Here is an 18,325-nt window from a genome sequence, read left to right on the forward strand (position 1 = left end):
ATTACCTTTGGAAAAATATGTTACTAAGCATGTTATGAAATCATTGGTTTATTTACGAAGGCCTGTGTGATGGCAATGTGTTTCAGAAACAGAACAGACAATCAAAGCTTAGACTGTAAGCACAGTCTGGCAGCCCCCCAGTAATTTTAAGCGTAACCCTTGTCAGGAATGTGACTGGCCTTAAACACTGTGCACACACAAATGATCTTTCTGTAAAATACAAAAAAGTTTTCTTAAACTGCAGCAAATGTGTGTTTCAGACTGTGGGACACGTTTACTTCAAAACAGTGGGATCTGAGTGCTCATCAGTGACCATGAGGGACAGGGATGCAGTCTCACACTGTGGCTAAAGTAAGGCTCCATTATGGACTGAAACAAGGCTTCACAGCAGTGACATGAAAGTGTAGGACAGCATTTTTAAAATAATTTTTTATTCAAAAAATTAAATAGAAAAGAATAGAAATAGAAATAATTTTGAAACTTCATTTTAAAAAGATCAAAACTAAAAAATTTTAATACAACACTGAAAAAATACTAGCTTATTGCAATTATTTAGCTCATTGCAATCTCTTTAATGCCTTGAGTTTAAATAGATCTAAAAAAATGTACATTTCTAAAACCTGAATGGCTGTTTTTATATAATATTTGCAGGACTGCAGTTTGAACTCGTTTGGTATATAGGGTTGCACTATATAGACATAAAAATGTGATGTTTGATAAAGTTACTGGATACCACAGTATGAGATGCAATACATGATTATTAAAATGTTGTGCCTCTGACTCTTTTGCCGTTTGATCAGACATCTACCTAACCTCCTTCCTTTGAGCCAACAGTAAAAAATTAAGTAATAATTAATTATGTTACTTATGGTACATAAATTGATACATTCTATCATCACAGCTCTTAACAATGTGTTTATCATGGAAACTCATTTTGAGATAATGATAAGTACAATTTAGTTCTTTGTAATATATACAATGGATAAACGATGCTTGATTACATATTAGGCATTAACTATCACTGACAACAGACTTCTGATCAGTCTCTTACATTTGACAGGCTCCTGACATGTTTTGAAGCTCATAAAATGATGTGTGGATTGTTCAATATGAGGGCAAAAGAAACGTGGAGGAGATTTTTCTAGAGAGGCTCTGTGAGTTGATTCAGTTTTGACAAAGTCACAGAAAAGCTACAGATGAAGATGTGGGTGGCACTACATTGTGACCAACATGACTGGGCTTCACTGAATAAAGCTGAATTTGTGCGTGACTTAACTGAAATCCAACTAATTAAGGAGTTCGAATAAAGACCGCTTTATTCTACTGTAAATACATAATTAATTAACTGCCTGAAAAGCTGATGACCCCACAGTCTTCATCCGAGTGGACTTAACAGAGCACATCACTCGGGAACTAGGCCTGCTACTGCGATTATGACTGCTGACTGCTGCTGTATGCTCTGTGTTACACAGTCGAGGAGCATGAAACTGTATTCCCACAAAAATGAGCCTATTCATGACTGTTAAGACAGGAAACTTAACTACAGCACCACTTTAATGAGAGGAAGCAAACATCTCTCTCTGTGCTTTCAAATGTAACTGTATACTCAAAGGAATATTAGCAGTTGTGGAAGTAATTGATCCATTAAACAAGAAATCCTGAGCACCAGTGCTACAGACCTGCAACACTGCACAGGTTAGCATGTGCCCTGCTCTTATCCACGTGATGCATATCATGTGTTTTTTTTTTATTTTTTATTTTTATCAGCCCCATCTTCAAATCAAATTATGCTGGAGCAGTGAAGTCACAATGAACATTATATCTGGAGAAAAATAAAACGCATTTTTATTCAATTGAGGCCCTATCAATCACCAAGCTCATGAACAACCCTCAGGGGAGATCACAATGTCTCTCATAATGTATGTTCACCTACATGAAGAAGCCCTACCTGGGGTTTGAAAGGAATTTGAAAAGGCCTTTTTTAGGAGGTGCTGCTGCAGAAATCAATACAGCATCTAATTCCTTTAATTTGGTGTCAGTTACCTCCAAGAACTGGATCAAAAGAGCATCCACAACCAGCCATCCAGGTGTTTTATATATATGAACACAGTGTGTGACTAGTTTCATTCTTTAAAAATACAGCATCGTGCTGCTAAGTGCAAACCGTGCAGCACTGACTCTCGCCGCTGTCTGCGAGGCAAGATTTTCTGCCCACCACATGCACATTAACCTTCTGTATTATGCCAAAAAACTTTTAAAAATCCATATTCACACCTGCTGGTCCAACAATGTTGGAGCTTGGCTACGGCCACCTAGCATTACAACAGCCCAGCGTACTGTTGGCCTACTTCCACCACTAAAATACATATTACATGCAGGAGGGTGAATACAGGTTTAAGCTGCAGCTCTCTGGTTGCAGTGCTCAGCAACTGTGCCCTCGCTACGATCCCAATCATCCGTGTGTACTTTCAATCCTAGTGTTAATCACTAGAGCTTTCACATTTTCCCCCAATGGTGTCATTCCAGCCAGGGATTAGAAAACGGTTCACTGGATGAAAATGACACAATCAAAAGAGAGACTGTGAAACAGACAAGAACAATATTCCTAAATTTCCTTCGGGATCAATAAAGTATCTATCTATCTATGTATCTGTCTATCTATCTATCTATCTATGTATCTGTCTATCTATCTATCTATCTATGTATCTGTCTATCTATCTATCTATCTATCTATCTATCTATCTATCTATCTAACAGTATAAAAATCATTTGTATTTGATCCAAAAAAAGAAATATTATCTTGAAAAACTGCATTAAACAGTTAATAATGTTCTTATTACTTTCCTTCTTGTAGCAGCCAGTCAACAGAGCATGCTTGTGTATTGCTAGCTTGCACATCATTCATCATTCTTTACTATACTTGAATACAGTCAATGTATACTGTTGTTACCATACTGCTCTGTATGACACACTGGGCCGTTTATTAGGGATGCAACTATGTGTGATTCTGATTCAGCCATGTTGATGATGTTTCAGCCAAATTGTCCAATGGCCGAGTCTTTGGGTTGATATTTAACACTGCGCTCATACTGTGTGGGCTAAATGAACATCTGAAACTCATTTGCAGTATTTTCTATTAGCCAAAGTTGCAATATAAATAACATTGCTTTTTAAAGTGGCAAACTGGCATTTTAATTTCTTAAAGAAAAATAATGAGCTAGTATAGGACTAGTGGCTACTTAGCACAATGAGTTGAGCATAATTATGTGGATACAGTGAAATTCAAGCCAAATTTTTGGCCGAAAATGGTCAAGAATTGCACTTTCAATTCTCATCCAAAAGAGAAAAACTGAAAAAACCAAACAAATAGGCCTACAACGAAGGGTCAAAATCTGAGTTTTATAATCTCTGTTCATGCTGAGTATCAGGTGGGACTACAAAACCCAAGAACTGCTCTACTACATGTTTGATATCATTGGAAAATATGACATCATGCCCAATATGGAGGCCTCAGCAAAGCAACAGAAGCAGAAAGGAAAGCCCCTGCTGGCACACTGACACCACATGTAGCCTTAGCTGCTATGACAAAAAAATCTCAAATGACAAAGAGTCGAAGAGCAAAGCATGACTAAAAAAACAATTGAACAAAAATGGAATTCACTGCCTTGTGTGACCAACCGTTCTCTGTTGTCAAGGATGCTGGATTTCACAGCACATAATGCAGCCTACATACTGTACTCATTTCAGTATGCTTATTTTATGTAAACTGTATTTATTATTAGCTTTTTTCTTTTTTTGGTTTACAGTTCAGAGGGTCGTGAATCTCAGTTTCGGGCAAGTTTTTTTTTTTCTTTCTTCATTTCAGAGAATCACTAATAATTATATTACAGTATTTTTGGTATAGCCATAGAAGTAGCATACTTACCTGCCTCACATTATTTACTTTATTGAAACCCAGAGTGGCCAAAATGAAATAATAAACTGCTGATCACGTGTTTGGAGCCCAAATCTGCCAATTCCAGTCTTGGCTCATTCTGATGCATTTTTATGGTTTATTGTAGCCATGCATGAGATTAACAGACTTTTGAGGCATATACTATATATACCAGGTCTGTGCAGCAAGGCAGTGTAAATGGACCACCAAGAATTGGGGTCACCTGATCACCTGATGCTTACTGTCAGATAACTAGACTGGACTAATTTAGGGCTGAACAGCTTGCTAAATGGAAACCCTGGAACTTTCAGAAGTAGAGAAAGTTGTTCCGATTCCCGTCTACAGCCACGAAAGAAAATCAGAAAAAAATAATATTAAATACTACGTACACATAATGTTTTGTTCAGTTTTGCTGTTAAACCATTAGGTTATTATGAGGCCTTTAAAAGCCTTTTAAAGCAGGCAGTGCTACAGTAAATTCCCCCACCCTCTTTGCCACCGTTTCCCAGAGTGATTTATCATCTGAGAAAATGGTTCATAATCACTTATTTTGTGCTAATAATTGTAGATACTGCCGAGGTCTAGTAAATACCTATTTATAGCCAAATGGTCTATTATCCTGAGTGTCACAGCATGAGCCACTGGAAACATGTTTTTCTAATAAGCATTTGCCAAGAGCTCATGTCAGTTTACAGATAGCAGCAAGCTTAAGATAAACTAAGGGAAACAGCCCTTAAAGCTTCTTCTTCTCTGATGTTATTACCTTTCCAAACATTTAGACAGACTGGGCATGTAAATAAGAGAAGAGAAAGCTGATGATTCATTAGTGTGAACAGTAGTTGACAATATAGCTTAACACATGAAAGCTTCCCTGTCACAAGCTGTTCTGTAGACTCATTTTGGCAGAAAAGGTCTACAAAGAAATCTACCTTCAGACAGTAACTGTCACAGTGGGCTTGCTTTATAACACCTGTGTGCTAAGATTAGGTTCCTCCCTGCATACTTTCGCAATTTAAGGTAATTCATTAATGGACAGACACACGGTCAATTTATACAAAGAAAGAGAGTTTGGATTTTGGAATTTTTAAATGCAGAACCAAACTACTGCCAAAGAATTGCACAGTTCCTCTATAATAAAAAACAAAGCAGCAATGCAGCGAGCACTGGGGAATGGAGATTTATTTCTCTCATCATAAATGTCTGCCTGATTAAGCTCAAACGCTGTCACCTGAAACTTTGCCAAATCATTATGGCAACTGCAGCAACTTTTAAAGGGGACGAGAGGGTCATTCTCAACAGCCCAAGATGATGCACACCTCAACCATGCTCGCAGTTACACCATTAAAAATAATGGCTCCTAAATGCATCTTGACTGGATGCATAGTTCTATTAAAAAAACTGATGTAGAACCTTAACAATAAGTGGAGGTCCTTTAAACTCAAAACAGTTCTTCATGTTCACGCAACTCATTAACAGTGGTTTTCTTTAATAACCATTTACTGAAAGGTCCTTTAGGGTCATTTGGTTCCTGTATGGCAGGGATGCCCATACTTTTGTGGCTTGAGGTCTACTTTTACCAGTGGACAGGTCATTGTGATCTACCTATCGACTAAAACTAATCTAATTGGTAAATGGTGTCAGCCAGGTTTGTGTAGTCTGGACCACTTTTTTTCTTCTGGAGTTCACTTTTAGCTGGGAATCTGTTGTCATAGTTTCTGTGAATGGTTTGAAATGGCCTTCTTCTGATGTTCCCCTTCTTTGGAAGTGCGATGGCTGGTTGGCAAATCAAGCAAATGCAAATATGACACTACCTGAACTGGCTATAAATAAATGAAATCTTTCGGGATCGCTAGACAGGCAAACTCAGAGCAGGGCTTTAGACTGGCTGCAGCGTAGCTATGGTAACAAGCAGTAAACTAAAGAGACTGTGGCCACATTTCACGTCAGTCAATCACATTGACCTGCCCGCCGCCAGAAGCAGTAAGAAAGTGTGGAAATTTGATAGCCTGTTGGAATGAGGCGCGATCTACCAATGTGCACTGTGCAATCAACCGGTCAATTGCGATCGACATATTGGGCACCCCTGCTGTATGGTTGTATCTCTCCAATGACCCTTTTTGCCATCTTTGTGTTTAAGAGTGCAATTTTCAAGGTCATCAAATCAGCATACTGCTCTACATATTGCACCCTTATAAGGAAGGCCAGAAAGTGCCATCTTAAACATTATAAACATTATTTCAAATGTTTCATGATGTATATAAAGGTCTATTTTTTCTCTCTTATTTGTTCTGGAAAACACACAAACTACTTGACTTTGATTGCATAGCATTAAGCCAACTGCTGAGTGGTTGTGTGCACAGACATTAGAAAATGAGCTAATGGCTAAGAGCTAAAAGCTTGTCAGCATAATACAAATATTCATGCTTAGAAAAGCTAGAGACTATTTACACATTTATACAAATGTTTGAGCAATTGGTCAATTTGTCCACTGTCTTCATTTAATCTTTTGTTATATTTTTCCTGCCAGTTGGTTTGTAATCTGGGGTACACTGGATCAGTTAAGGCACACCCTTGTTCCCTATATTTTGAAGTGCTATGTGGGATGTCATTAGGGGATGAATGTTCCAGTGCCCTAGAAAAATTTCCAAACCCATTCTCAAAGTCATCCCTTCAACCCCACTTTGCCATTTCCCATCAATGAAACTCAACTACCACTTTCATTTTCCAGCATTCCTTGATAGTTTAAGCAGATTTTTATTCTAATCATATTATAATCCTATTAAGGCAGAAAATGCCAGTGAAGCATCATAATACTGTTACAAATCTTTTTTTTATGAAGTCAAACATCGATACAACAGATGACAGCACTTGGAGAAGACATGGTAGTGATGGACAGCTGGGCAGAGTGAGGGTCAAGGCTGTCCCAACTCTTTTGCTGCCAATACATCCTTTTACTTTTTTGGAAGGGGCATTTGGGAGTGAAACATAAAGAATTGTCACTCAGAGTGATGGTAGAGTGTTGAGAAGGCGAGTCTAAGATGGTGAGGTCACGCTGAGTGTACATGGAACACCTTGGAAAACTGATAAATATGGTTGGTTTACTACATACAGGAAAAGTGGTCGAGGCACACCCTGATTTGACATGTTCCAGTATTTGGTCATTTGGAATACCGCAATATTAAACATGCACAGTAATGTTATGGACACTGAAATACCATCACAGCAACTTAGTCAAAAACTTACAACTGTGGTTTTACAGATAAATCAGTTCTACTTTTACGAGCTCCCAGTGCACCGCCACGCACTGAGCAGAGCCCATATTTACTCAATAATTCACTGTAAAACTAGTACATTAAAAGTAAAAATATTACCTAAACATCTGTTACAAGCTTCAGAAAGACTGTGTCAACTCGAGCCATGTAGTATTGAACCCAAGGACATAAAAACTCACTGTTAGCTTGGTCCTATCATATAACAGAAAATCTCATATTCTTGCTATGAGAAATTAGCCTTCAAAAAAAAAATTATCCTTAAACACTGGAAGACCAGGAACTCCATAAAAATTACACAATGGAAAACCTACTTTTAACGCATATATCACTATCAAGTGCTATAGAAATTAATCAAATGGCCATATTCAACACTTCATGGGAACCATTTATTAAAAATATTGGGGGGGGTGGTGGGGGGGGTGGTGGCGGGCCAAAAAAAAAAGAAAAAGAAATTAGCCTTCTCATGTGGGTGTTTTCGTGATAAATACAGGTTATTTATAAAGTAAAGGTTTCCACATTAAACACTGTGATGTAATGACAGTAGCAGCATGTTCGTGATTATATGATACAGTACAGGATACAGTTTATTTGTTGAAAGATGCGTCTTTCTTTAAGCATGCACATACAGCCTGTGCTGACAGTGAGTGCAGCTTTATAAACCAGTCAAAGAAGCTGATTAACATGCTTCTTCTTGAAAAGAATAACAGAGAGAATAGCATTGATTTTAATCTTTAACTGCTCATAAAAAAACTGCCAAACAGAGCCATCTTTTAAAATAGGGGCAGTCGTGGGCTGGAGGTTAGGGAACTGGCCCTGTGACCGGAAGGTTGCCAGTTCAATCCCCAGGGCCGACAGCACGTGACTGAGGTGTCCTTGAGCAAGACACCTAACCTCCAATTGCTCCCCGAGTGCTGTGGATAGGGCTGCCCACCACTCTGGGCAAGTAAGCTCACTGCCCCCCTAAGTGTGTGTGTGTGTGTGTGTGTGTGTGTGTGTGTCTATTCACTAGTGTGTATGTGGTGTTTCACTTCACGGATGGGTTAAATGCGGAGGTGGAATATCCCCGTTTGTGGGATTATTAAAGTATCACTTAACTTTTGGTTGGTACAGCGTAGGTTCCAGCAATATGTTTTATACTGTAGTTGATGTTGGAGCAGCTTCACAGTTTGTGGCACAGGTAGGTCCTATGACAAGTTTCTCTAGTTCAGTCCTTACTGCTAAGAGTCTTGTATGATAATGATACACAGTGAGCATCATTTTGTGGGCAGGGTTTTATTTTTATGGATTATTTTATTGTAAATATTACACATTTATACTGTGCATGAAAAACATTGATATCCTGATTATAAGCTTAGCTATATTTTTATATTATACATTTTATATTTAGCTTTACTCTGTAAACAATCATAAGTTTTATACTGTCTCTTCTGAAGTGCCTATATAATCTACTGTCAAATGGCAATTTTATGAAACTTCACATCGCAAGACGAAACTCTCCCAGTACTGGAATAAAGGGAGGTTTTCATTAATTCAACAGCCTGACTTCTCAATTTTTTATGACAGCACATGCCAAACCCTGATAATTACATAAAGTCAGATGATCAGTTCAGGCACAACTGTGGGTGCTTTATATAGCTGTGGCTCTATTTAGAAAAAATCTAAATAATAATAATTTTATAATAATAATAAAAATAATAATTCTCAATCATTAATAAGTAGTTTAGTATTTTGAACTACACATTTTTTTTCCATTGCAATCAACATAATTACAAACACTGATGATGATTAAGGCTGCAGTTATTAATTTTATAAAATAACTGTTCCTTTTGAAGTGAAGGCAGGTTTTGGCTGTAAAATACTTTGTGAGTTCAGACCATGCCCTCAACATGGTGGTATTGTGAGGGAAGACTGATTGAGGGAGTGGGGAGAACCCTGAGAACTTGGGCTGGAGTTCTGGACAGCATCTGCCTGTAGCTAGAAGGCCAGACCACCCCATAGCTGCAATAGGACTGATGTAATAGGAAGGAGATGGGAGGCGGTGGGGATTACGAACCACTCGTTAGGGGAACGGAAGGTGAGGATGTTAATTTATAGGCCGTTAGACTGGAAGGCATGTTCCTCCCCCAAAACTTAATAACTTAACTACATAAAGAGCTTCAGCAAGAAAGGGCATTCTACATGCTTGAGGCATACTAGATCTACTTGTGCTGAACATGTTATTTATCAACTCAGCAGTTAGGTTACAGGAAACGAGCACCAAACAGTAACCAAATAGACTAACATAGCCACTGGTTTAGGAGACTTAAGAGACTTTGAGAATTTAGCATGGTAGGATCACTGTGATATAAAAACAGTTATGAAAAAACATGAAACAGGCCGCTTATCACTTGAGCACTTTAAGAAATGAATGGAAATTGGGTGGAAATTGAGGGTAGCCAGATACCAATCAAACTTTCTACATTCAAAATTGAATCACTTTGATCCTCCGGGTGTATGAAGAGGTCCCTTCTGACAATCTGAAAACACTCCTTTTAATTTAAAAAGAACGCTGCTAGCAAAACTATTGTTTCTTTGTCAATCTACTAGTTCCAGACATCTTGTCATGACAAAGGGGGAGGCAAAATATTTTTCCAATTTAACAATGTCAGTGATAAAAATGTGCTAATATGGGATGTTGAAAGTGGCACTGATGACTTTGTGAGCAAAAAAAAAAAACATACAAATATATACCAATTAATCAGCAGTGACAGATTGAGGTGTGGCATGAGGTGAGAGGCATCACCACCCACATTCAGATGAAGTGTTGAAGTAGGCACGATGTGGGCCACAGGCCAAAGAGCATCACACCCTCAGAGACCACCTCCTGATATCAGCTGGGCAAGTGGGACAGTCGTGACTGGCCTATTGACGGCACACAGACCCACGCTCATCCATTTCTGACGACTAATACGAATACATTGAATACAGAAACTCCACTGCCCTTCCTGAAGATATCATTTTAAAATGTCATACTGGCCTACATGTGAATAAGCTATAACTATGTTTCACAATAAAGCAAGAAATGTTTGCTACCAACTCAAAGGACAGAGGCATGGCTAAAAATTGATATGTAGCTCGGGTCTATGGTCTGACCTATGGTACAGGTGTGATTCTTCCACTAATTAAGCAAATAATATTCAGGAACAGGGTCATAAGAATGCTGGTCAGGTCTCATGGTCCATCTCATTATGGCCAGCATGACTGCAGAAGAAGACCTTAGTGACCATGAAAGAAAGGAGCTGAAGTAACCAGCAGGGCTCAACGTGCCCTTTCGTCATGAATACCTGCTGGCCCGGGTGGTGACCCGGTGGCCCGGGAACGTAACTCAGCGAATGAGATGATTTCAGCAAGAAGTAACTGTGGATAGGCAATGTTCCTATACAGAACTCAACACCTGCAGCAAGTATAGAGCACACAGATGGGATATCACCTGATACAGGCTGGGCGATAAAACGATAACAATAATTGTGGCAATATAATTTCGTTGATGGAGCTATAAGAAATGCTCAATACATTTACGACACCATCTCCCACTTTCACGTTCTAGTGAAAGCCCTGGTAGTGTTTTCTACTGCAAGGAAAGTGACACTACTCAGCTGCTGCCAGGAGAGGGCATACTTCCAAGTTTTGGGCATGATTAGAGAGGGTGGAGGCGATGAGTAAAATGAGTCTTTAGCAACAGCTGAAATGTGGAGTTATACATTCCCTGTTTGAATGGAGCGACAGGTGATCTGCTCTCCTGTGACCAAGTGTGAGTGATGAGACAAGTGGCGTAACTGTGCTGTCCTACAGTGAACTCACCTCTTTCTGTACATCCTAACCAGCTTTAGCAGCGTTAACACACATCTGCTCCTCACAACTAAAGCGCTGTTACAGCACTCATATTTAACTCATATTTAAGTATTACTGCATTCCCAAGCAATGAAAGTGAAAGAAAGAAGTAGGTTCAAGCAGGTTACAGGCATGATTTTAACAAAAGTAAACTGAGGAAGCTGTGAGGCATTGGAGAGGGGGAGAACGTTATCTTTCCAGGCTAGCTGTTTTTAGCAGCTGGCTTACTTGAAGCCATCTGCTAGCTGTGTTTGAATACTGTGATATGCTCTGACATGGATGTGGTAGGACTGATAGCAGTAAGGCGGTGTGTGATCCATCACTGACGTCCCGAGCCAGCTATCGTTGGCTGTTTCATCATCGTTTCATCAGACACTTTCTCCCATGGTCCCATGACAGATTTGCAAAACATTCCACTGTCTGGGGAGTGTTTGTCATGTTCCGACCATAATGGATAGTTTAAAACTGCAATTAACCAGCCAGGAGCAAAAATCAGCCTTTTGACATTTGACATTTATCGCAATATGTATCGATATCAAACGATATAAATTTTGTTTATCGTGATAACATTTTTGGCCATATCGCCCAGCTCTAATACAGACCTATGTTTAGTTAATCCAATATAATATTAATATAATTAAAAGTAGTATTCAAAGGCCAACATAAGCTGAACACACTTTAACATACATGGCAGGTACTATTAAAAATCTATCCATCTACCACTCTGCAGAGTGTAGTTAACAACTGTAATCTAACCAATTAATGAAAGCCTTCTGAAGCATCTGAATATTAGAGCCAGGTGTGTTGAAACCAGACATGGGCACTCAAGTCACATGTGGACTGACTTGCAACTCCAAAAAATTATGAAATTAGGATTGCCAACCTGATTGTGGTAAACGAATAAAACTTTACTTTTGCAACCTTATATGTGTCACTGTGCATGTCAGTTTGATTACAAGCATGCATAGTCATTACTGTTCAGACTCCAATACAGTAAGACTGCCCATGTGAAAATGCATACATTTCCAAAAGTATTTGTAGTGAGATATTCTGGCAAAGTACATTGAAAAGAGACATTGGAAAGTCACTAATTATTCATATGACCTACTTTGCACATGCATATTGTGTGCCCACAGGTCCAATATTGACCTCATTTGAAAGCAATCAAAAATTAGGTCAATATCGGACTTGAATTAGAATTACTCTCAACCCATCAGAGTGCATTCACAGTCAAGCAAATAGTGGTCTCCTGCAAGCACATTGAGCTGCTCAACAATTTTTCATGTCTGTTCAAAAATATCCGGTGATATCCTTTCTGAAGAAGACAGGAGTGATTTTTCTGGGCTTGGGCACTGGACATGCTAGTAGGGTATACTGTGGTAATGCTATATAAAAGTGATGTCGCTATTTAAAAATTATGACGGTATTTCAAAATGAAGACGCATCAAATCTCTATCGCACATCTGAACAGCCAAATAAACAGATTCAACCCATTTATATTACAGAGGAGCTCACTGTTCGTAATAAGGTAGCTCACCAAGAGGTGGCACTGATTAAAGAAAAGGGAAAAAAGCCGAGCCAGGAAAAACATTGGGAAATAGGCCTACTAAGCATGACAGTAGCTTAGCAACAGCTAAGTGCTACACACGCCACAGAACATGCTCGATTTCAGCTTTCCCTCCAACATCTTTTAAACAGGTGTCATTTCAGCATCAGATAGCTAGAACCAATCATGCGCTGTGGTGTGGCAAGTTCATTTCAGCATCAGATAGCTAGAACCAATCATGCGCTGTGGTGTGGCACATTCGGCCAGCTAAGTAAGCTCTTGTTAGCTTAGCCAAAACACTACAGACCCAAACACCACAGAACACTCCAGCACTATTCTCTCGACTTTTGCTCTCTCAGACATTAGTCTTTATCATCTAAACCTGTGTCAGCAGAGCAGCGGCTAGTCAGAATCAAACCTGTATTGTGTGTGGCACTGTTTGGGTCGGTAGCCTGCTCGCTAAGCTAATGTTTGGTTAGCCGATCAGGCTACAGATCCAAACACCACAGAAGTTGTTTAATTTTGCCTTTCTGTCCCTTCAACATCATTTGCTCGACTTCACTCCCTCAGATTGTCATCTGAACTTTGGTTACCCAGAATCGAACGTTCTGCAGTGAGCATAGCTGTTACAATGCTAGCTAAGCTAATGCTAACAGTTCTTCTCTCCTAGTTAGCAGCAACATTTAACACATTTTAAAACGATTCAACATGTTATCAAGAGTTAGAAAAACAGTCTGCCATTTACAGAACAACAAAAACAGCATTAATGTATTTGGTGACCATGTAAACGAAGTACACTTTGTGATGTTTGAAATATTTGATGACATGAGATGGAACAAAGCGCCATAAATGCTTTTACATCACAACGTCTGCCTTGGCAAGGCCACAGATCTCAGTAATATTTGGAGACGGTTTGAAGATAAGAAAAGAGAGAATACTGCCCAACCCTAGATCTGTCATTTTAACAAGGTAGCCATGTTGACCACGGTAAACAGGACAGAACAGACCTCCAACAAACCCGGAAACTCATAGGAAAATAGTGTAAATTAAAAAGTAGCATAAAAGTCGACTTTATGTAGTCACCATCAATTTTATTTATTTGTCCGTTTCACTTAAGTTTGTGTTTTTACAGCTTGTTGCTCCGAGAATCTCACTAATTAACCAAAGATTAGTTAATCTCACTAACTAAATTATATTTTTGTTTTGGTCTGTCGGTGCTTCTGCGAAAAAAGCGATTAAAAATACTATTTTGTTACAGTTTCAATCAATTTCATTTCCCTAATTTACACGAATAAAATACTACATAAACAAATAAATAAATAACGAAAAAATCTAGATCTGGAAGTAGCAGCCTAATGAGTAACACTGAATAGGCAAGTCATCTAAGTGCAGTTAAACACTTTATATGGTGTATCATGAAATAAACTACAAGACAAACAGCAGCACCTTTGCTTTGCAGGAGCAGATGTACTGATATGAACCTTCGTATATTTGCATTTATTCATCCATTCACTCAGTACAGCATTCAAACACACGCTGTGTTTTATTACATCACTCGAACTGTAATCCCCCTTCGACTGGACAGAGTGGAGCAGGTTTCAAACAAATCAGTCAACTAGCAGGCCACATAATCACAGGAGGCGTGATGAAGATTTACTCCCATCAATCAAGCATCTGGGATTTCACAGGGAGTATATCCTGTCAAATTCACTCTGCTCTACTACATATGCATATACACGGCAGAGGGCTAAACAAATCATGCAGCCCAGGCTTAGTGCTTATTTAAACCCCTCTTTTTGATTACTGTAGGCTTGGAAGAGATCAAATGAAAAAGCATAAAGGTGGTGACTTATTCCCACAGCATTTTTTTGGGTGGGGACAACGTAAGGGATGCTGGTTTTATCATGAAAGGTTCATAACTGTCCTTTTGAGCGAGGACTAAATAAGTAAACACCTGATCCATGTAAAACATCCACACAGCACAGTCAGTTTAGTCCTCATTTAACCGAAATGCAAGGATGGCACTAGAGACAGCAGTTCGTGGCAGAAGGGAAGGCAAAGTTGCAAAAGACCCTGACTGAGGCACACCCATTCTGTCTCCCCCTGAGCAAAAAGATGTTGCCGTTCGCCTTGTTGCAAGTTCCAGCTGTTTGGCACAGAAGCCTGCTTTATTCTCTGGGGCTTTTTTTGCTTTGCTTCTTTTATAACCATCTGAGGGAAGTGGTCAGGACTGTAGACGAGGTTCTGAGGAGTTTAGTTTCATAAGCTACTTAATGAAGCCTCTTATCATGGAGATGGTGCGATGATTGAAAATAAGTGATGTTCTGATGCCTGCAGGCAGCTTTCATTGAGCCTAATCCCTGCCCATAAATACAGCTTAAAGGGTTAATATTCAATTACATTCTCTATCCACTGGTTCTACTGGGCTCATCTGCTTTGGGCTTTATAAGTCCAGCTCGCGTTTCAGGGGGTTTGGGGGAGATCATGAATGACTTCTTTGTAACCGAACTGGACAAAACATTCCTCTTGGCGGGGTTTACAAAAAACACTCTCTCCCAGCTTCATTACACAATCACCGAAAATGTATTGTAAATGTGAAATAACGAAGCCTGGGCTGACTGTTTAGAGACTAATGCTTTTCTAAAGATTCCCCGAAACTCTGAGCGAACTCTCCTCAGAAGCGTCGTCCCGCTGGCTAAGCTAGCTCCGTCCCTGAGCGGGTCTCGGCGCTGAGGAGCCCGCGGGGGGAACCAGGACTGCCGTTACGGACCGCTGGCTGTTTGCATGATGACCCAGTTAGCGCTGATGGACGGAGAGTACCAGCGCTCTCCTCCTCAGTGTGTCGGTTAGGACCACCAAGTTTAGCTAGTTTCTAGTAGTTAGCAGCTGCTTTCTTTCTCCTACCTCAGGAGCGCCGTGTCCCCTTGTCTGCTGACCACACTTTCACTCGAAGCATAGTCCACAGTTTGGCCAGCGGGCAAGCACGAAGGCAAAAAGCAGCAAAGACTGAGAATTATAGCGGTGAGCCACTGACCGGAGACACACGCATCCTGCACGGCAATCATAATGTCCATCACCGCTGGGTCGAGGCTTTTCCGCGCCGTTAGCAAAAAATTAAAAAACAAAAACAAAAAAAGAAACAAGAGTGGAGGAAAAAATAGATTAATCCCGCTCTTCCCTCCACAAAAACCCCGAGGAATGGCGCTCCGCGTAGTTTTCCAGGTTTGTTTTGGTCGAAGTGTCTCAGCGCGGGGAAGGCTGGGGCTCTGCTCTCCAGCGGCTCTCACACCATCTAGTGAGGAAATGGAGAATGGGAGCAGACCAGGCAGCGCGCACACACACACACACACACACACACACTCACACACACTCCCCCCGCTACACCCCCCTCCCCCCCGGGCTCTGATCCTGTTGCCAGGCGGCCGTTTCCCAGGCAACCTGCTCCCTGTAGCTCGCGATGGAGGGCTTAACCCTTTCAAACCCGCGTCATCAGCCCAGAGCTCCACATCAGTTCTGTATCACAGGGTATCAGTTCTGCATTGTGTTGGACAATTATAGTCATTTTAAAGTCATTTTAACTGGCTGTAATTGTTAAATCATATTGTTTAAACAAACAAACAAACAAATAAATTACTTAGTAAGGTGTGGGAACGAGATCCTAATGCGTGGTCACAACTTACTAAGGCGCAGGAATGTGATAACTCAGCCTTGACCACAGTTTAATAAGGCATGATCTCGTTCCCTTTACTAAGTCGTGGGCATGCATTATTTGTATTTATACGGCATGTGACCAGCAGGGCTCCGTAAAAAAACGATTTATTTTACGTCAACCTGAAACCAAAGCTGACTTTTCTTACTCTGTTATGTCATGTGCCTCGCCATAGCAGGCATGATGCGTTATTCCACATGCTTTAATTGAAACAACTTTTGCCTGCCTCAAAACCACGTTTGAGTTTTGATTACATCACAGAGCACCAGCAGATGGGAAAATAAAATGAACCAATTAAATCAGGTTTCACCTCCCACTTCCACCCCTCCCACTCATCATAGAGCAAAACACTCATTTACCTTTGAGGCCCTCGCTGATACCCCAGAAAACATCACGGTGAGAAAGGAAAGTGCATAATACTTTTTTGATTCAATTTAACTTGAATTATTTTATTGGCTACAGTTCAACCCTAAATATGAACAAAAATACTGACTCAAACACAAAGCATTGAGGGATTTAAAATCTATAAAATTAGGCCCACTTTAGTTGAATACAAAACAATGCATAATATGTATAATTTAGCACAAATGTTTGAACAGAGCCTGACTGGCAATATTCTTATAATACCCCAAATAAATGCATGCCTTTCTAAACACCTCTAGCTCTTTAGAAATCATAGGCCCAGAAACACAACAATCCAAAATTACATACTTTATACTTTAAACAGTGTGCCTGTGACTGAAACCACAATATTCATCAAACACTAGACCATCAGTTCCCAAACGCTGGACTATTTGTGGGCAAAATCAGTCTGTTCCCCATCCACTTCAAAGCCATAGTAAGTAAGCCTGGAAAATTGTGTGCTCTACAGCTATAAATAAGTATGTACTATGTAGTGCTCAATTTTGGATGCAACTCAATGTTGGAGGCCCACCTGCACAGCACAGTTGCTGTTTCCTTCCTGCTCTAATACACCTGATTCAGCTCAAGAAGGCCCTGATCATTAGATAATGATGTGACTCAGGTGTAGGGAGACCAAAAAAAACTGCATGCAGGTGGGCCTCTGGGGGTGCAGTTGGGAAACACTGGGCTGGGCAAACAAAAATAGAGGCTGGTGCAGTGTTGCCAGACCAGAACAATACATTATAATTCAAAATAGTTTGACAACAAGACCACTACTGTTGCTACCTAGAAGACAAATCTGTGAAAACTAACTATTAAAAGTTAAAGTTACATGGATCAGTTCCAGTTTGCTCATTTCATTTTATGGCAGCACTTCCCAGGCATGGTGCTGGAGAACACCTGCACTGTACATTTGGACCATTCCCCTGGTCCAACACCCCTGACTCCACTGATCAGCTCATTACTCCTGGACCAGCACTGGGAAACACAGCATTACAGCACAATTGCTCTTACAATAGCCTATTGGCTATGCTTGCAACTACTCATTACTTTAATAACTTCAACTAGAAAGACCTGGTTACGCTTTATGGTCTACAACTTTTGGGCTGCAGGCCTGCAGTTATTACAATTACGCCAGATGATCTGACACACATGGGGAAAGGGAAAGCTTCACAGCTCGTGTGTGTGCGACTCATTAACATACATGATATCACCTCTCGTAAGTCCAGAAAAATCTCCTAACCTGTGTAAAAGCTTCACGAAGAAAGTACAGAAGTAAGCAAAGCAAGCATCAACACCAAAACGTTTCTTTAAAGAGCCCATATCGTGGAAAAAAAATGCACTTTTTTTTTAATAACATAGTTTGGTGTAGTAAATAAACATTTTAAGATTTCAAAATTTGTTATTCACCCTTAAATTCAAATATGGAGATTAAGCTGCTTGTTTTGAAATCACTGTTTTTGTGGTGTCACAAAAACAACACGCATATTGCTGCTTATCTCCAGTGTCTTAAATGGTGTCTGAGGCGCCAGAATGTAACTGTTTAAGTGGAAGGGAAGACTTAGAACGAGAAGCTGGTGAATGAGGAGCTG

General features: G+C 40.0%; 1 protein-coding gene across 3 annotated transcripts in view; it reads right to left on the reverse strand.

Annotated features, from left to right (window-relative positions):
- negr1 (neuronal growth regulator 1) overlaps positions 1-15,914 on the reverse strand; it is a 184,754-nt gene extending 168,840 nt beyond the window's left edge. Inside the window, exon 1 of one of the 3 annotated variants that reach the window (XM_037534842.1) lies at positions 15,527-15,913. In XM_037534842.1, the coding sequence (XP_037390739.1) occupies positions 15,527-15,696 (170 nt within the window). In that variant the 5' untranslated portion in view covers positions 15,697-15,913. Of the gene's footprint in view, positions 1-15,526 lie in introns of all 3 variants that reach the window. The other 2 variants (XM_017720913.2, XM_017720923.2) reach the window with 2 other exon arrangements.
- Between the last annotated feature and the right edge of the window lie 2,411 nt (positions 15,915-18,325).

Source organism: Pygocentrus nattereri, chromosome 26 (genome assembly GCF_015220715.1).
Source record: "Pygocentrus nattereri isolate fPygNat1 chromosome 26, fPygNat1.pri, whole genome shotgun sequence".
Taxonomy (NCBI): Eukaryota; Metazoa; Chordata; class Actinopteri; order Characiformes; family Serrasalmidae; genus Pygocentrus; species Pygocentrus nattereri.